The sequence below is a fragment of the Maniola hyperantus genome, chromosome 17, assembly GCF_902806685.2.
Source record: "Maniola hyperantus chromosome 17, iAphHyp1.2, whole genome shotgun sequence".
Taxonomy (NCBI): domain Eukaryota; kingdom Metazoa; phylum Arthropoda; class Insecta; order Lepidoptera; family Nymphalidae; genus Maniola; species Maniola hyperantus.
The window spans coordinates 8604035-8625432 of record NC_048552.1 but is presented as its reverse complement, the minus strand read 5'-3'; the positions used below and the strand labels follow the sequence as shown (position 1 = coordinate 8625432).

At 36.7% G+C, this 21398-nt stretch overlaps 1 protein-coding gene across 2 annotated transcripts in view; it reads left to right on the top strand.

The window, feature by feature from the left end:
• LOC117990119 (protein groucho-like) overlaps positions 1 to 21398 on the top strand; it is a 107503-nt gene that overhangs the window by 44857 nt on the left and 41248 nt on the right. For both annotated transcript variants that reach the window (XM_034977570.2, XM_034977569.2), the window contains exon 5: positions 10559 to 10696. In XM_034977570.2, the coding sequence (XP_034833461.1) occupies positions 10559 to 10696 (138 nt within the window). The remainder of the gene's footprint in view (positions 1 to 10558; positions 10697 to 21398) is intronic.

Genomic DNA, 21398 nt, shown 5'->3' with positions numbered 1-21398 from the left:
TCCACGAAGAATTATTTATCGCTACGCCGTAAGTGCTGTCGCTTTCATTTCAATGCTTTCGATTTAAAAGAACCGGTGAAGTGCACAGGATAAATAAAGCCAGTGTAAGCAAACCATATTGAATTGCGAAACTCATTTCAAAGAATAGCTAAGATCTATACACGTACCGCTGCCTATACCTACCTAGTATAGTAAGTATAAGATTGTTGTAATAGGTATACCTACCAATATTCGCTTCTAAGCTCGGTAAGCTAGATAGACATGATTAAATAACGCGTGAGTGAGTCTGTTACAATTTATTAACACCTGAACCCCAAACACGACAAATGCGACAAGGTTTTCTTTTTTGTTGACAAAGCGATGAGAGAAAACTCAGGCTGCAGCTGTTTACACCAACGTTTTAACTCTATGCAAGTGCGCTTCAACCTAGATCTAATCATAGCTTTTTATTTAGCGTGATTGTCGTCACCTGCAAGTCTTTCTCACAAGGGAAAAGAGCAGCCAGCTTTAAGTTCGAACATACGCCATTTTAAAGAATCTTCTTTATTTTGTTTAATAAAATGGAAACTTCGCCGCGGTAAACTTAGCTGCGGTGTGCATAAATAATTCATAAAAGAGCTGGCAGCCATTAATGAAGGTCGAAACCGCAGCACAGGCGTCCGTATCCGCTTCGTTTATTTCGCGAACACAATCGTGGTAAAAGTCGCTCACAGTGCTTACGAGAGCGTTAACTTACCTACCGACTAGTGAAATAATATTACTTTACAACGTTTATAGTACCCAAGTTGCTTTAACATAATTGCTTAAATTAACTAGCTGTATGAGTTTTATTACCAATATAAGAACTACCTACTTTATGTATCAGTGATTCTGAGCTTTGAGTGGGTACACTCAGTTTTCAAATTAACAAACGTGATATTGGTTATTAGGTTTATTGCTGATTAGGTTGATCAGAAGCTCAAGCAAACTCAGTGCGACAAATCTCGCGGCATTTCCTTCATTCCTTCACTAAATCGTTGTAAAAGTCACGAGAAAGATGTTTAGCACTTATTGTGCTCGGGCTGCTGTCATATTTTTACATGAACAGTTTACCTATATACTCTATCCGCGGAAAGAAGTGCTCTCTCTTTTAGGTACGTAATCTCATATAAATGATAGATATAAAAATCTCAGTGGGCGCCAACCATTTTGAGACAACAATCAATCCCAAACGAAACTATGTAATATGTGTTTTCTAATTGAATTTCGAATGTTTTTTGAAAACATGTTTGTGATTTGTTGGTGACTCAAAATGGTTAACGCCCACTGAGATTTTTGTCTGTATCATTTGTATGGGATTAGGTACGTAACAGAGAGCTATACTAACTTCTTTCTGCGGATAGAGTATAGATACGCAACAAAAGAATAGTAGGTACCTACCTACTATATAAGTTTATTCCCTGTTTTGTGCCTAAATGCATATACGTATTGTGATTTATGGATAACGTAATTCCCGTGTTTCGATTGTTAGGTAACTTAAAACTTACACGAGAGCTCTAAATTTAATTAAGTATAAATTATAATGTTATTGACATTTTATACCTTCGAAGTATCAAGTTTTCAAATCATTAAAAGGTTACTCATTCCTATAAAAGGTAAACATTTAATACCGACGTATAATTAAAAGCAACTTTAAGTTATAACTAAAAGTAATTTATGTTAATCCAAGTAAGGCATAGCATCTAAATGGTGTTTTAATTAGTTATTTAGTCGGTAATAACAAATCCGTCGAGAGCTTGGTGATTTATTAAGCCGTAATTGAAAGGTAGCCAAGCTTAGATGGTCATCGTTTATAATTAACAATATCTAATTTATACGCTGGCAAAGGTAAAAGAAAGAGTGTGTTCTTAATACATGCCATTAATAAAATATGGTAGTTCATAAATTAGAAATCGATTATTTACGATACGCACTTCTATTGATGTTAAGTTAGGAAATTATATTATCATTAGGTAATGCAGTGTCACTGTCATCGTCTTTAGATGTTCAGCAACTTTAACTACAAATATACCTACATACCTAGAGACTCAAAAAAAATAACTCTAGGCAGGCACAATTAGGCAAAGCTGCCGATTTAGGATTTGCCACCAGGGATGTATGATTTCCCTACCGTTAGTAAAATAATTCAATATTTGGTGACTGTCTAAATAGTATAAAAGGAAAAGGTGACTGACTGACTGACTGATCTATCAACGCACAGCTCAAACTACTGGATGGATCGGGCTGAAATTTGGCATGCAGATAGCTATTATGACGTAGGCATCCGCTAAGAAAGTATTTTTGAAAATTCAACCCCTAAGGGGGTGAAGTAGGGGGGGGGAGGGTAGTAGTCCACGCGGACGAAGTCGCGAGCATAAGCTAGTCATTATTTAAGGCTCTAAGCTGAGGTCCAGTCATAGAACCCAGTTTTTGGGCTCAGCAACATAATGCAGTGTATTTCTAAAATATCGAAAAGAAAATCAAGCTATAGGTATGCTATGTGTTCTTTCAGATTCTAGATCCGACCAAAAGTAGTAGCAGTAACGCTATAATAAGTGTAGGTACATTAAAAAAAACTGCCACCATCCGCTACCGCCTTTCCCACAATGTCCACTTCCCTAGGCGTGAGTGTTCGGAGAGACAATAAATTGCGGCGTGCAACCACGAACGCGAGTCGCGACCCGTATCTAGGTTACCTCCGCGCCCTCGGCTTAAGGCTTGGACATACACTACGCGTGACGGAACTTATCCAATGCGGCTCCTAGAAGTTATAAGAAACTGTATAGGTATCTATAGTGTGCGCAGAACAAGTTCAAATATGAACCCGAGGCGTGGGACTGCATTGCACAAAAATAGATTCCAGAATACACAAAATACCTATTTAATCCTTATTCCTTAGTCTATAACCTGTGCAAATCGCCAGGTGTTGCGACTTCAGATTGTACTGTTTATTTTGCGATTATACTGTAACTATTTCTACCCACATTATAAATGCGAAAGTTGTTTTTTAGTTGGTCCTTCAATTACGCTGCAACGGATCGACATGACTTTTGCATGGGTACACCTTGTTAAAGATCTGAAAATTGACATAGGCCACTTTTTATCCCGGAAGATTAAAGAGTTCCCAGGGGATTTTTACAAACTTAAATCCACACGCACGAAGTCGCGCGGGCATCAGCTAGTACATAATGTAGGCGTGTCGCTACGCTATCATATCTGGATGTGTCGCTCCCGTCGCGCTTTGTGTCTGCCCAGGCCTTCAGCGCATTATTACACTAGTCACGATTCGCCTACGGAACCCATGATCATAGAGTCCGACATTCACTTGGCTATTATTTCTGATGAGAGAATTTTCACACTAGTGCTGGGGCACACTACGATTTTCCATCCGCCGCCTTACGGTATCTAGTTACCTATTTATTTAAAACGCACATAATTCCGAAAAGTTAGAGGTACGTGCCCGGGATCGAACCCCCGACCTCCTATTAGACGTCCGGACGTGGACGTCCTAACCACTAGGCTATCATAGCTTAGACACACTGCTCAGAAATCGGCTTAGATCGGTAGGTATTTGATGAATGAACGCACGCAGCTCTACACACTCATTGATCCAAAGATAATATTACTAACGGAAACAATAGGACATTATGTATGCGTACTACGAGTCCACTTATAGATATAAATAATAAGTACTTACGTAGGTAGTAAACAACAGGTAGATTAGTGCATATTATAAAGTTAATACCTAGATGTTTAGCTCTTGTCGATAATATTTCAATACCTATATTATAAATAAAACATGATACCTAGATATCTGACCAAATAAGCAATAAAATAAAACTTGCTGGAATAAAATAAACAGGAATTTAAAAAGACGTAAATTATCTGTTCGTACTTCAACTTAAGATAAGATAGGAGTCAATGTGCTAAGGTCTAGCGCACTATTTATTTCAACATTAAATCGCATTAATTTTCCTGACTAATTTGTGTTGAAACTTGAAATATAACTATATCTTCAAAGTAATGAATAATACATATTTTTCGTCTAAGTAGGTAGGTACTTCTAGAATTTGTTACTGTTAGAATTCATTTTGCCTACATACAAATGTGTTATTTTGATAAGTAGGTATAAGGTAGGTACCTAAGGTAATTGTTTGATTGGCTACATAATAACTTAATACGTAGGTACGAGTACAATTAATTAACATTTGACTTTAAATATACAAGCTTACCTAATGTCTGCGACTTTGTTTGCTTGATTTAGGTTTTAAAAATCCTGTGGTAACTTTGTGATTTTCCTCTCCTTAGACTAGCTTTTCCCCTCCTTAAATTAGTTATTGCCCTCGAATCTGCACGCGTGAAGTTCGGTTCAAGCTGCGGTTTTATCAATCTATTTTGATCAAAGTTTGAGTGTGCTTTCAAACTTCGAAACTTTCGTCTCAATTGATTTCCAACTGTAATATTAGGGTTAATAAAAACGCTGCGGATACGCGCTTCGTGTGCCAGTGCCATAGCGTGTGAGTTTCACCCGCACCCCACCGCACTGTTCACATTGTGCACAAATTGCGCTATGGATCCAACTCAACCCTCTTCCCTACTTATTGCTTTATTTCTACCCCGCAACTACAGCAAGATGAAGTGTATAACGTTGAAGAACGACTTACTCGGATACTGAAAGACTTCTGGATATTCTAGTGTAACCCCAATTGTACACAAACATAATATAGCAAAGATACTCACATATGCACACTTATACATGCTCACTCACTTTCACCCCCACACACACGCACTCACGCCCACACAAACACAGATAACATGGACTTCCACACACATATTATTTTCTTTAGCTCTTTAGTTTAGTTAGTATGTTAGTTAGTATGTAGTTAGCTTTGTATTCACCGAGCTGGAGGCCCTGTTTTCCGAGACACAGTTTCTACTAGTTCGGAATACAGGTGCACAGTATTGTTTTGGTAAGAATTTTATAATAACTAGTTTTAAGGTCTCAATACTAACAAAAATATGAATTGTATTTGGTGGAAATAAATGATTTTATTATTATTATTATTATTAAGATAGCTTGTTATCATTTCCTCTTAAAGGACAATATTGTTACCTACTGTAAAATATTAATGCAGTTTCAGTTTTATTACTACCATAGCTGCTGTGGATTGTATAGAAAGTACCTTGGTAAGATACCTTGGTACCTAATTTTATTTTTAGTAAAGTTAACAACTGGCTAGTAATAGAAATACTTATGTAGAAAGATTTTGTACCTATTCAAAAAACTTTTACAAAATTCTTTTGAATTGTCAAAAAAAAAAAAAAAAGATTCCGACGAATTGAGAACCTCCTCCTTTTTTTGAAGTCGGTTAATGAATCAAGGTACCAGCACTATTTCGTAATGCCTTTCCTACCGAAAAAGACGAACCTGCACCAAAAACACGTCGGTTGCTCTTTTCAAATATTCAGTTAACAATAAGTACCTACCTAATAATATTGTATAAATAATTTGCAATCCCGCAAAAAAAATCTGCTTACTGAAGTAACGCATGAGCAGTAGGTACCTACATACCGTGTTGAGGTGTATTAGACACCTACGTAGGTATACCTCGTATACCTAGACCTAAAAAGAAAGTAGCCTAGATAGATATGTAGGTATCTGCTAGATAACCTTGACTTAAATAAGAAAATCCATGGACTGTAAAACAGTAAGTAAAAGCTTATACGAATACCACATTTTGCCATGATACAATCGCGACTTTAATTCCACAATTAAATCATAGTTTATACCTACTGCGTGTAATGTGCAGAAATAGATTCGCGGACAAATGGAGCGTCACCGCAAGATGCAACTCGAGATTAAAAGCTCGACCGACTAAACCACGTGAAAATCGTGCAAAGAGAGAAGTCACCCGCGGCATTAGCGGATGAGTGTCGGAGCCATTAGTGCGCCCCCCCAGTTCCCACACCACCATCCTCCCGACGTACCTATCTCTTTTATTTCTCGCGCGGGGATGAACTCCTTAATGACAAACCTTACTATATCTTTTGTGGAGAGCCCGCGAAAGTACGTATTTTGCGGCCCTTTTGTACGATCTTTTTTATTCTCGCGCTGTTCACAGCTGTTATATGTTTACGAGGGTAGAATCACATAGCTCTCTAGAATACACATAATATGTATAGGTACTTATAGGTTTCGTTATAAGAGAAGCTGTTTTAATCACAGACTAATTTTGTAATGCCGTTACAAATGTAGTAGTAGGTGTTGGTACAATATATTGTGTACTAGGTACTAAACATAGCTTAATGGCAATTGCACAGCAGGACGCCATACTGAAAGCGCGTGTACTCGTGTAAGATTTGTATTAATTTGAATCGCCAAGGTCTGTTTGTTTGCAGTGAATCTACCAAAAAGGTACAGAAATCATACATAATATGCTACACAGAAGAAGCTGACAAAAAACTGTCAGTTTTTAAAATTCAAAAAAGTTTTCAATTTTACTACAACTAGTCATATAGGTCGTAGTAAACGGAAGTATATTTTTTATGTAAATAGAAAAGTCCTGACGCACTGACTGACTCATCAACGCCTTGCCCGAACCCTTTGTAATATGCTTGAATGTCTAGAGATTCCCCTTATAATCTACCCTTGTCTACACAAGGAATAAGGCTGGCTTTATCGGAATCCTTATGAGACAGGTAATAAAGAGCATTTATATTTTAGCCGAGCGAAGCCGCGGGTGGTCGCTAGTATGTATAGGTATACATACCTACCTATAATACATATTATATTACACTGGAGAGCGCGTCAATGACGGTGCGCGACTGCAACAGCGTGATACCTATGCACTACCTACGCAGTGTGAACACTTTCATCCAGTTTCTTATAAGATACAACTCGTGAGAGCCGTGTTGGACATGTTACCGTCGCGCATTGTATGTATCCAAATCCGATTGTTTTTGCGGTTTGCCACATTGCAACATTGCTTACGAATGTAGCTGAAGATTCATACCTAATTCTGTAGTAGGTGGGTAGGTATAATTAAAACTATGATTAAAAATTTGAATATGATGAAGTGTTACTAATCCGCTGCGCACACGTAGATGTAATTAAAGACAATAAAAATTCGTTATCTACACTCATTAGAGTTTTTTTGCATATAGCGTTATTTATTTAATTAGGTATACAATTACATTTACACTTTTAAGATTCTAATTTTGAGCAATTAGGTAGGTAGGTACGTAATACGTATCTTAACATTTGAAGTTAGGTTTCTTGACGCAGTAGGTGGGTACAAAGCTACTGTAGGTACTCAAATAACAAATAATTGTTTTATGCTAAAAATTTGTACCTAGACTTGTACCTATAGCCAATGTGAATTTTTATAATTTCTCGTGTAATAACATTCAATTTAGTATGCTAAACATTTTTCGTTTTATTAAAGCTCCGCATTTTATCACGCCACGTCAGAGAGTAATTGTGTTATGAATAATTAAACGTGCGACCAAATAAATAGGTATACCTATCTAACGATTATAATAAATTAATGATATATCAAAATGTAGGATGTACCTAGTATTTAGTAAATGTTTGTATTATTTAATTAACTTAATGATTAAATAAAATCAACTTTCCACCGAGTGCGGATTGGTAGAGTTTACACACTTTTGAGAACGTTATGGAGTACTCTCAGGCAGGCAAGTTTTCCTTCACTGTTAAGGTGATATTTCATTGCTTAAAACGCACACAATTCCGAAATTTTGGAGGTGCGTGCCCGGGATCAAACTTCCGACTTCCGAATCAACCCATCGCGCCGGCTTCTCAGTACCTAATGAGCCGGCGATAGGTTTATACTTACTTGATGATTATGATAAAAATAAATACAGGTTAAGTACTAAAGGAATCTGTATAGAAAAGCTCGGAAAATTCGGTTCGCGACAAACAGTCCATTTAGTTAACAATGAAAGTACAATTAGCGGCGATGCGGACTCGCTGCGGTCGGCGCTCGCCGCTCGCCGCGTGCGGTGTGCACCGTGCATGCATACTTTACGTAGACAAAACTGTGTGTAATTACTAATTAGTTTCACCAATAGGATAGTATAAAATAAGTTTTTAATTTTTTTTTTAATTTAATTTGTACCAAAAAACATTACAATAAAGAGAAAAAGAGAGTAAAAGTGGACACAGAAGCACTTATCCCTATGAGAGATCTCTACCACTGACCCTTGGCAGAGAGGTATGGTGATCTTATTATTTGTTCATGAACACATTTTAATTTTTTTTGGTGATATAACCGCAAATTTACGGTTTTCGGAATGTCCCATTTACGTGTGCTATAAGACCTAGGTATCTATCTGCCAAATTTCATTATAGGTAGGTCTTTTGACAGACACGACCGACGTACGTTCCTTTTGAGGTAGGTACGGAACTCTAAAAAATAGTCAGTATTATTAATGGTAGCGTGTCCTTATAATTAACAAAGAGACCACGTGATATTTAATTGCTTAAAACGCTCATGAACTCCAAAAAGTTAGAAATGCGTGCCCAAGATCTAACCCTTGCCTCTCTGAATACTTAGAGGCAGATACAATCCGCCTTATTAACCGACTTCCAAAAAAGGAGGAGGTTCTCAATTCGTCGGAATCTTTTTTTTTGTATTTCTCTATCAAAACAAAACACGTCGGTATAATGTTTAAGGCTTGTTTTATTAGATTTGTTTAGTGCTTCGTAGAAAAAGTACCTACCATAATCAAGCACTTTCAACAAGCGTGGCCTCAATAAAAAGAGAGTTATCGACAAAAATATATACCCGCCTAAAATTACACAACATTGTGGCGTTCAATAAAAATGTAAATACCAACATTAATATAAGGTGTCATGTTGTAAAACCACTTTGGTGAAATCAACACACCGATATGAGCGCTTGATATTCAAAAGGCTCATTATGTTAATTCGTTCTCGATTCACTGCAAATCTGTGAATAAAATTAATGTGCGTTTAAACGGAAAATACGAACAAAGGCAATAAATGCGAGTAGCCCGAACCGACCCGCCGATTTATCATTTCATTTGACCGCGTGCATATTGTTTATCGTGTTAATTTTATTTGTTACTGAACTTATCGACTGCAATTATAAAACGGTAATATTGAATCTGACGCGATTGGCTTCGGGAATTTGTAGTGGCGCCATTTTATACTTATTATCGTCAAATCGTAATAATAAGTCAAACTCAAAAATATTCACATGTTCCATGTAGGCCAACTATGTAGGTAGAGCTCTTAAGTTAGGTCAAGACTTCCACCATGCTTCCACCAGTTCAGAAAGCATACCTACTGTACCTACTAGAGGAGCACACTTCGCACGAAAATATAATTTAAGGTGATAATTTTATAAAATAGTTAAATAACAAAAAAAACAATCAAAATAAAACACGATATTAAAGTACCTGAAATGAAAATATCAAGAGGTTTTCTGGAGAAAACAAAAACTAGAAGAACTCAGCAGTTATACGGGTACCTAACTGCTGAGTCTAAGATCTCTAAGGTCAATGTTTTGATGTTTTTTTGGCTGACTTAGGTACCAGCTGCCTTGGCATCGGCAATGGGAACCCACTGCATTTTATTATATTAAGAAAACCTAGATACCATTAGGTATATTATGAATGATTAATGGAAAGGGGTCATAAGCCTTAGCAATGAGGAAAAACCTACATAAGTAGGTACCTATGACATGCCTAAGACTCGGAGACCTGCGACATCTGACCCCAATGCTTTTATTGTTAGTAGGCTTAATATTGACTTTACGTAAGTCATTTTGCTTGACTTCTCTTCTATTGAATTGAAATTTTATTCAGACCTTTGACACTTATAACAATGTGTATGTTGGTTTATTTAACCTTCATTCAAATCTGCCCGTTTACATTTTGTTGTCGTTTTGCATAAAATATTTTTTAATAAAAAGTTGACACACACCTATCCGTCGAAAAATGCTAATCCTAGTGATGTGGAAACATTTCGGACCGCTATTTTGCATGTAAAACTCGTTCCGCTAAGCAGTTAATTCAATAAATGATAATTGATTACCTTTTTCTTTATTCGTGAATAAATAATTGTTTATTCACTAAAAACTGCAGGGATAATTTAAAATAAACTTAAACATAACTTCTCTACTTTTGTCTTCACACATGTTAGGACCTACCTACTTTAATTAATAAAACTAACTACATATAAGTATAATAAGTAGGACATACCTATCTACATACATACACCTACATTCGGTAATCAAATATTATAGTTAGAATTCTTTCTTAGTAGTTACGGAGAAAAGATGTAAAATGGCAATGGCTCTTTAGTCCACGACAGATCGAGATGGCAATCGGGGTAGGAGGTGGGTGTGCGGGGTGTTCTCTTCCCGATTTCCATCTCAACATGTCGCGTACTATATATGTTGCCTACTTGGGATACCTACCTATAAAAGTAAATTAGTATGACTACTATTATTCTATGATAAACCATATTTAAAATTTATTTTCCTTGTAGACGGAGATAGCGAAGAGATTAAACGCAATCATCGCGCAAATCCTGCCATTTCTATCACAAGAGCACCAACAGCAAGTAGCGTCGGCGGTGGAGAGGGCGAAACAGGTCACTATGACTGAACTTAATGCCATTATTGGGGTAAGCACTATTGAATAAATCTATATTCTCGAATGTACCAAACCATGCCCGCGATTTTGTCCGCATATACGTTTTTTGGAAATCTTGCGGAAACTTTGATTTTCCGGGATAAAAGTAGCCTATGTGTTAATTTAGGGTATAGGCTATCACCATTTCAAATTTGATCATCGGTTCAGTCATCACAACAGATATCCAAACATCCAAATTTGAGTAAACAAATATTAAAGTAACATCTGCCTAGATTTAAGCCAAATAGGTGGTAAGTTAATAATATAAACCAACACAAAATTTGTTAAGGCAAGCAACTCTGTTAATAAGCATGACACGCATTTTCTCTTTGACCAAATTTTAAATGTCTAAATCCAGCAGTGCTAAAAGGTTTCCAGTTTTTCTTTTAAATAATATTTCTTTAAACTAACTTAAAAACAAAATCTATTCTCCTGGTAGATTACGAGTTATGACTTTTTTTAAAGGTGTTAAGTTCAATTATCGATGGAAAGTCGAAAAAATCGCTTTCCAGCGTCGATATAATAAAAAAATACGCTATTGATTTATTTATAAAGGCGAACTTAAAAGATCTTATACTGTAAATCAAAATGTAATTTAAAAATACATTGTAACTTTACAAGCTCTAAACTGCCTACAATCTTTATTTGTTCACTAAGTAGGTAACATCCTGTAAGCGGAGATAAATAAATAATACAAAACCACGGAGAAGGTTCGATAATTTAAAATGTTTACTTTACTTAAATATTTGCCATCATATTCACATACACAATCCTTTTATCTTCACAAAAAATTCCATACACATAATTAAATAAGTCAACGTATGTAACCTTGTGTTCCGAAGAGTTGCGGCCTTTATCTATTTACTTACTCAGTTAAGATTCAAATTAAAATCCAAAAAAATATTAAAATATTTATTTCACGTAGGCCAATGGTTATGACAATTTTTTTTTTACACTCTAACTTTACCTTTACTTAAATACTTACCAAACAAACTTTTTACCAAAGGCTATTACAGTTAGTGCGTACTGCGTACCTACCCACTGCGTAGGTACCTAACTACCTATTGAGAGAATTCATAATCTGGTATTTTTAGTCTAAAATTTTCTACTCATTTGTTACAAAATATATCAAATCTTAAATGTACGACGTACTTATACGCAGCTTTAATATGCGTCATAGTAGCTATTTTCCGTATGAAATGGTCAACGCAACATGATTAATAACTATCATTTCGCTCACATCTGATTAGAAGAACACGTGTAATAATATTGTATACGTTGAAACCACTTGAACTGTGAAATACAGTGATGTGGAATGTTTGGCAATACTACCGTGGACTCTCGGCCGGGGTGGCATCTGTCCAAATAACGTTACTTTGGTCGTCTGTCGTCTATCGTCACTGTGCTACTTTACCTTTCAAAACATATCCTATAACACCGGTATCAGAGTGAATCACCGGCATCATGTACTAAAATTGCCACCTTCGTAGCAGTCGGTGTAATTTTTTCTATCTGAAAAAATTGAGCAAGTGTAGGTAATGGAATTAAATTCAAATTTATCTTAGCCAAATTGGCAGTTTTGAGTTTTTACGGACTTTTCAATTGTTTCGTCCACACTATCTTTTATATTATAAATGCGAAAGTGTGTCTGTCTGTCCGTCCGTCTCTCTGTCTGCTAGCTTTTCACGACCCATCCGTTTAACCGATTTCGATGAAATTTGGTACAGAGATCCCTTGCATCCCGAGGAAGGACATAGGCTACTTTTAATTCCAGAAAATCAAATAGTTCCCACGGGATTTTAAAAATCAAAATCCACGCGGACGACGTCGCGGGCATCATCTAGTCAAAAAATAAATTGTAGTAGATATAGGTAACAAACTATTGGGTACCCCATTTTGTATTATTCTAAAATGAAGGAATAACATTATACATACAAATATTATGATAGATACTTAGATAAAGTATAGTCTGTTTTCCTAACCTGCAAAATTTTCCGAAAATTAGTTTTCGTAGGTGCCAATGGTACTATATCTCAATTTTTTTAAATATTTCTTTTCTTTCAACTATTGTTTCTAGTCTGTGATGTGATTCGTTGAGTTTTCGTAAGTCGGCGGTATTTTCATAGGTAGGTACTGGTAGTTATCCATGATTAACATCTACACAGCATCATACCGGAACGTTGAACGCTTGGCTGCAACATGAAACAAAATTGATAGCCAACATTTCGCATAAATCCGAATTAAATAACACGTGTCTTATTTGTACGAGAGCTGTAAATATGTTTTGGAATGTTTAGCCAGAGAGTTGTCACACTACAAGAGGCAGAGTTGCCTATCAACCTGAAAAATAAAAAAAGTTCATTATTATTACGTACTAGCTGATGCCCGTGACTGGAATTAGGTTTTTTAAAGATCCCGTGGGAACTCTTTGATTTTCCGGGATAAAAAGTGGCCTGTCACTCTCCAGGTCTTTAAAGTTTAAACTAAATCCATGCAAAAATTACGTCGATCCATTGCTCCGTTGCGACATGATTGAAGGACAAACCAACAAACAAACACACTTTCGCATTTATAATATGGGTATACTGGTGTAAAGGTGTGTAAATTGACGCTGCATCTGACTGCTTTTACTGTTTTTATTCTGTCTGGTTATAGCTCAAAAACTAGTTTATATGTATACCACTAACTGTGGCGTCAGTGGTGCTGCATCAGTGACGCTGCGACAGAACGTCAGATTAATGTACTATGCAAATGTAGGGAACATCATTCGAGCGCAGCGCCACTGACCCTGCCGTCAGTCAGGCGTTATAGAAATAGCACGGCAGATTCTGATGCCTGTGTGTGGGTTGACTCTCTATAACTATCTACCTATATCTCGATGACGTTCAGCAGCTATCGGTGAGTGGTAGATACCCGGTGTGGCAACTGTCCAAACAGTGGCACCTTCTGTCGCTGCTCAGTTGCTCACCCACTCGTTAACAGTTTATCTGCTTTGCGATACTTCTAAAACAAACATCATAAATATTAGTGTAGGTTACTATTTTAAAAGGGGAGCAGTCAAAACTCCGAATTATTTGCTAGTTTACATTTATTTTATTCTTTGAAACAAAAACGAGCTAGTTTTATCACAGCCTTTAAGTATTTCGTTAAACTGTGGTGTTATTGCCTATAAATTAATTGCTTGATGTTTTTTATTATCTACTCAAATAGTTGGCAAGGATTTCTGTAGATTTTATTTCTCTTTGATTTATGTAGGTACCTACCTAAGGTTTAACTGTCATCATCATCATCAAATGACTGCCAATATTAATATAAAGAAATGCTATAGGAGTTATAGTCCGGGACAGGTTGAGATGGCAATCGATGTATGACGCGGGGGGTCGCCCCGCATACCCGTACGTCATCCGCGCTCGGTCGCGCCTTCCCCGATTTCCTTCTCAACCTGTCGCGTAGGTACTATATGTGCGTTTTCTTGGTCAACGTGCTGGACTATTGGCCAAAGCCTTCTCATTTTAAGAGGAGACCCGTTCATACATTACCCGTTACGTACATAACATTCATCATATCAACACTACTAAGAGCCGGGTTGATGATAAATGTAATGTACCTATTTATAATACATAAACTAAGCTAAAAAGAAGTCTTTTTTATGCAGGTGACATTCCACTACAGCTATAAAAATAGATAATAAATCGGTATTAGATAGGTAGGTAATAAAACGCTAATGAATAATTAAAATCCTCAGTCCACTTCTTACGAGTCCTAATACTCCACGAGTCTTAATAAGGCAAGATACAGTCATCACAAGTTTACAAAGTGGAAAGTACATGCGATAAAACTTTATTAGTTAAAGCTTGCAAGTAGGTGTAAAGTGTAAAGTAAGTTCATTCAGTAGAGGCACGCGGCTTTCAACAGGTCGAAAGTTCGACGCTCGTTAATTAAACGATCTAAGCCGCGCTACCCCACTTGGCTGCTCGCCAACCTCGCAGAATTAATAAAATTGCCACCGACGAGAATACTAAATAATTTGACTCCGCTATGCAATAATAATAATATACTTACTTAGTTACTTTTACGTTCCTAGAAGAAGCAGGTTCTTCTTTGTCTAAATTTCTAAATAACTACTTAGTAAATCTAAAATCGCAATTTTTTGTTTATGCTTATAAATTCTACGGCCGAAATTAATAACCAATCCTTCTGTAATCTGTCGATAGGTAAGTACGTTCCTTGCAACCTTATTTATCAAAAGTGTATGGTATTTTTACAATAATTAACAACGGCCCAAAGTAACTTATCGACAGATTATACGATAGATTGATTTTTATTTCGGTCTTTGGATTTTAATGCAGGTTTCATCGACAAGATTGAGTACAATACTCAAGGAAGGTCTGTAGCACTCCATATGTACCTATACAAACATATTTTTACAATTCAAAAATTTTTTTTTTTTTAAAAACTTGTGCTTATTTAGAATTCACAAAAGTACCTACCCTATAATTTCGCAGCAGTTATGTTTGTAAGTAGGTATAAGGTAGGTAGGTTCTTATAATGTGTGAACACATTTACAAATAAATAGGTGAAGTTAACAAATACTATCTAAAAAGAAGACTCAAATGAACGCTAATTTTGTTGACATATATCTATTTGTTTATTTAAATAATTTGCGAACTTTCAACGGTTGAATTAGAATCTATGTACAAATTGACTGACTAATTTCACAATAGTGTAAGCGCTTTTAGTAGCAACGTGCGGACGTCATTGCCATCTATTATTCCAATAGGCATTTTCGCAGTTGGATGCCAAGTCATTAGAGCGACCTAATCCCGCGGCGGGTAATCCGAGAGCGACGAGCAGAGGGTTTACGACGCGACGACTTCCAAAATAAATCACTTCAAAGATAATGAGTTCGAAAATAAAGCGGTGAAACTCGCTCGTCTCTCATCAGTGTGCGGACGATAGACTCTTGTTAATCTCGAGTGTCGGGCGCTGAGCCAACTCGATTAGTATCTACTCTAGTAGTACACTCACACACCGACGACAATGTTTCCACCTTCCCGACTCCCGAGTCCCGACACTGATTTATACATAAGGCTATTTTTACCCGACTACGGCAAAGCCAAAAGGAAGGGTTATGATTTTGGCAGTCTATGTATATGTATATATGTATGTATGTGTGTTCCACTGTAGCGGCTAAACTACTGGACCGATTTTGATGAATGAGGTGTCAATTGATTCGTTGTTATGGTCCTGGTGACAGGCTAAATTTTATACGAATAAAATAGATCTGACGGATGTTACATTAATTTTTTTTGCTATTGTATCGAGTGGGATGTCAAATGAAAGAGGAAGAAATAGAAATAGGAGAAATAGGAGAAGGAATAGGAGAAATAGAAATATAGCTACTATTAATAACTAATAGGTAGGTAGGTATACCAAGCAACGGAAACCCAATTTTACTATACTTATTATTTCAGAATTTATTAAGACAATCGTAGTCGGGTTTTAGTTTTAACTTTATAAATATTAACGCGCTCATTAAGTCCCGCTATATTATTATTAGTCAAATAGTTGGCAAAAATATCACTCTTCAAGATTACCAATATTAGCACCTGAATGTGATTTGTAACTTTTGGCCGTGTCTCATCAACAGTCTCATGAATTATTTAACACGCTCTCAAGAACTTCGTCGTGTTAATAATACACGCTAATTATGTGTCGTGTGATGAGAAACGTTTAATTAAGTTACATTCAAACTACCTATATCGCTAATGTACCGACCTACACGATATCAAAGCGTCTGATATCATTGTAATTATTCAAATTAGGTAGCTATTAGCGATACGGTAAGAGATTTAAAAGTAAATGCGCGTTCATTGCCCCCGAGGATTTAGAATGTATCTGTAGCTTTGTATAGATTACCAAACAACCCCCGAGAAACCGGCAAAACGCAATATAGCTCTCCCCCTATAAAACACTCTAATTTAAATAAAAAAGCGGCGCCACCTTCCGTATGTCGGTCCTTTTTTTATTACGAACCTTTTTTATTTTCGGGTCAGCTAGGGATCAAAGGGGCTCTCCCTTGAGAGCGTCCGCCCGCACGCCCGCTTCGCCCTCTCCGTCTGATTTGCGACCATTCCGCCGAGCGCCGATTTGTGAAGAGGGAATACTTCTCAAATTGGGGACTGTTTGCTCGCCTATTAAAATCACTTACCGCTCCAAATGCTCCGGATCGTCTCGTTCTTGTCAGTGTGACATTTACGATTGTTTTTATAACAATCGTTACGTTATTTCTGAAGTGAGGATATAAATACGGGAGTACTATTACCAACTCTTGCCTGTTGCCACCCCATCAAACGATTTCATGAACCCGAGCTGGTAAAATAGGATAAGAGTAGCATCGTATATAACGTTTAATATCTGTAAATTTCCCTTACTCGAATAACAATAGGGCCGGAAGCGCCTTTGTCGGTACGATTCGAGGGTTCATCAATTCTTGTTCCGATTTTTATTCCGCATCTTCGAACCCGAGGGGTGGATGTCGCGCTCCGCGTAAATAGCTTTTCGATACAATCTCCTTCTCATGCTCACCTATGACACAATTGCTCACATTGAAACAATGCTCACGTAACTCCGACTGATCGGAGAGACGTGCGACCTCGTGTGCTCGTGTCACAGATACGCGTATCGAATCCGATAACTTTCATTATTAGTGGGTAGTGTAGGTACGTAAACAATCCGCAACGCTTATATTGTTTGTAATTGAAAAGCCACATCGTTGACACAAGTATGTGGAATAAACAAGTGTATTATGCGTAGTTTATGCAATATTATCTGAAGAGATATGTGAACAAACACGGGCGTCCGTGCAAGCAAATAGACCGTATCTGTTTCCCCGTCGATGGCTTTATAAACAAGCGACTCGTGAAAACATTTATAGGTATCTAGTTTGCGTTGGGTCTCGCGCTCCGTGATAAAAATTACGTCGCGAATAAATCAGGGTGCGGAGAGGGTGTACGAGGGGCGAGAGGAGGGGGGATAGGATGGAGAAACATGAATTTGTCATTTTTTCCTAGGCACGTTCGCGAGCGGGTGATAAATATTGCATTGCACAACATTCGGCTTTCTTGTTCCCATTAACTTTGGCGCTATCTATCGGTCGCTTCAAATTAACTTTGTTACTGGATAATAATTTGTGAAGTCTTTAATATTTCAGGTGGGCAGTGAGTCGCGATAATGTTGTTGTCGTTCCTCGTAATGGAATTACTTTTAGTTAAATTCACTTTGTTATGTCATTAATCTGCTTCGTTACCTTTTGTGACATCTTTTATGGGTGGATTTTGTTTTTAGTTTATGCTTTTGGGAAGGCACTTTATGTGCATTTGTATTAATTGTATCGAAGTATATGAATAGTGTATAGCTACGCTAGTTAGCTGTACCTACCTATAAGGCAAATGCAATGAGTTTAGTGTCTATGTTCTTTGTAATGAATAAACGCTTACGAAATAGTATTAGAAAATTATTTCAAACAAACAGTACCTACTGTAGTGTGTAGCCAGCGATGGATTGATCCAGATGATGATGCATGACGTTTAAAGCGACGTCAAAAGTTAAATGTTTCTCAATGGTTCTTCATCGACAAAATTAACATTGAAAACCCTGCGGGCTTCGCCCGTATCATATCCATGTTATAGAGAGTAGGTAGGTACATGTATGTGATTAGAAGCAATTATGTTGAAAGCTGATGTTGTAACAAGTGTTGGCGTCGCGTGTCGGTGCCCCAGGGCTCTGTGTCTAATGGTGCGTGTTCACCCCGCGTCCCTCTAACCCGGCTCACCCCATCTCACCCTATACCTACCCAGTATAGGGATAGCACGAGTTTTACACATTGAACAACTCGCCAACATCAATAGAACATCGTACATCTAAACTCTAAGTCAGAATAAGACCAAAGGTTTTTTTTAGTACGTAGGTAGGTACCTACTACCGCTTTTTGTTTGTACGATGTGTCCGTTTGGGTCCTGCTGACGATATAAATTTATAGGTGAATTTAAACATTAAGTTTCAATTTTTTTTAATTTATCCTTTTGTGTTTTAGTAGGTAGGTACTGTGCAATACAGTTAGTAGGTATACGTCATTAAAACAGTCATCTTTAGGTTTATTTTACTCTGACATTAGGTATAGCGTTTCGATGACATAAAATTGTAAATTTTTTAAAACAATATGCATTGAGTTCTTTTTGCTCTGACGTTATAATATTCGATACTCGAGATCGCTCAACGTTACCGAGTTGTGCGAACTCGTACTAATCCTACTGTCCTACCCTCTTCGTAGCTTTTACAGTCCTACAAGCGAATACAAGGCTCTATAATTTGATCACGTCAATACAGTACCCACTAAGTTACGACTTCTTTAATTCGATTTGTTAAAGTAATGCGATCTTAAATTTGATTTGCTCTCCGTTCGGTGGATAAACTAAGCAACTATTTCTTTTTCTTTAATCTCTTAATTTTTATACCGGTCTAGAGATTTTATAAAGTCAAAACACTTTGGGACAGACATTTTTTATTCTATCCTTTTTTTAAATACTTAACTTAAAATATATGTAGTAACTTACCTACATTATATTTGACAACATCTCAAAAACATACCTACTTACTACACAATTTATCTCAATCAAATCAAAGATTTGGTTATTTCATGCAGGACAACTAGCTTATTACGACAGCGACTCCACCATCGGTTAGTAATGCACATTCTACTGAGAAGAGCCGGCAAGAAACAGCAGTTGCTTTCAAATGATACCTCGATTGACAATGTGTTATTTTCTATGTAAAGCGCTGACTTCTTTCTGTGAACGCTTAAATTCTATAGCGTTAGATATTATAGTAGGTAGAGTTCTCCCAATTAGTTCTTTAATGTTTTTTAAGTAGGTACCTATCCTAAAGTCTGACCTGCGTTAGTATATATACCTACTTAACTAATTTCTTTTATACGAAGTAAACTGTATGTTAATATGGCACTAACGTTTTATTAAATTGCTCTTAATTCATTTAAGTGTGTTGGAGAACTTTCCTCTCAGCGGCTGCCATTAAACTAACTAATTGTTGGTTAATCTTAATGATTATTATGAGATACTTGTTCGTTGCTAGCGGTTTGGTAATTACTTGAGGAATTAGGATCCATTTCTCTATTATCTCGGTCGTCTAGACTATTAATATCTACACCTACCTTTAATGTAGAGGATAGATCCATAGAACGGACTAAAATTAATTATGTTCGGATTAGGATTCATCGGGATTATCTATTATTCTCAAGTTTAATTTAGGGCCTTATTAGTTATTACAAAGGAATATCTAGGTAATAGATAGATGAACCTTAACAATAGGTATATTTAACAAAAAAAATACTGTCCACTGCTGGACATAGGTCTCTTATGGGGACCTCCACACGCCACGGCCATCCCACCACCCCACCCATCCCACCACCCCACCCATTGCACTATTGTCGTACTTAGTCCTAGCACAAGCTTTACGCTTAGTTGGAGGGGAAAGGGCAATATTAGTCTTGATGATCATGGCTAATATTTTTTAATAAAAGAAAGAAAAGAAAAGAACCTAAAATTACAAAAGTAGTAGGTAGGTATGTATAAAGTTGTAAACATGCGTTTGATAAGTATAAATAGGTATCTACACATATTTATGAATCATAAAATAGTAATATTAATAGCAAAAACATAGTCTATATTGTAGGTATGTATAATAAATAATAACACAGAAAAACATGCAAATGATTGTATAAATTGGTGTGAAAATGACCAAATGTTAACAGAACAAAACAACACCTAACAACATTTCCGATTCCGACAAACATTTGATTACGATATGAATGGAACGGTTCAAATCAAACGACATACAATACATCGAAATTCCGGTTTTCGATAGGGTTACCATGAACAAAACAACTATTGCGGGCTCACAACTTTTTAAATCATTCCTAGGTAGGTACTTACACTTATAATTACGCTTTACATAGGTATGATTTCGTATATATATTATGTAGGAAAAATAAAAATGTTACGATAGTGGTAGAGGGTAGTAAAATTAGAAATTCTTGGGCAGACCATAAATACCCAGTACCAACCCAGACCATACCCAGTACCTACCAACATACCTCCAGGGTATTGAAATATTTGAAACCTGATATAGGCCTAAATATTTCATAGATGTTCATAAATGTGTAGGTATACCTAATAAATAATTTCTGCAAAAAGTTTGTCAGTTTTTGAATAACTTGTGCCAACTACTCCTATACGTGGAAGATATTCAAAGCGTATAATTTTGCAGAGATAAAAATAGAAAAATAAAACTTTTACCACAGTGCTAGAGAGGTTTGTAAAAGGTAGAAATTTTTAGCCAAGCCATTAAAAAATTTCGTCACAACACCACGAGATCTGACAACCTTGGAGGTAGGTAGGTAGGTGGTAGTTGGGTACATACCTACAACAGGGTATTAAAATGTTTGCCATGAAAAATTTCAGCCGGGGTTGATGCGACGGGAAATATTTAGCGTAAAAATCCGCGCTTGGCTCGGCATCCCATTTATAAATGGAGAATTATCCGCGGGCGTATAGACAGTGGTAAATGTGGCGTGAAAACCCAAATGCGGAGGAGCATTTTTCTCGTGACAAAAGCTT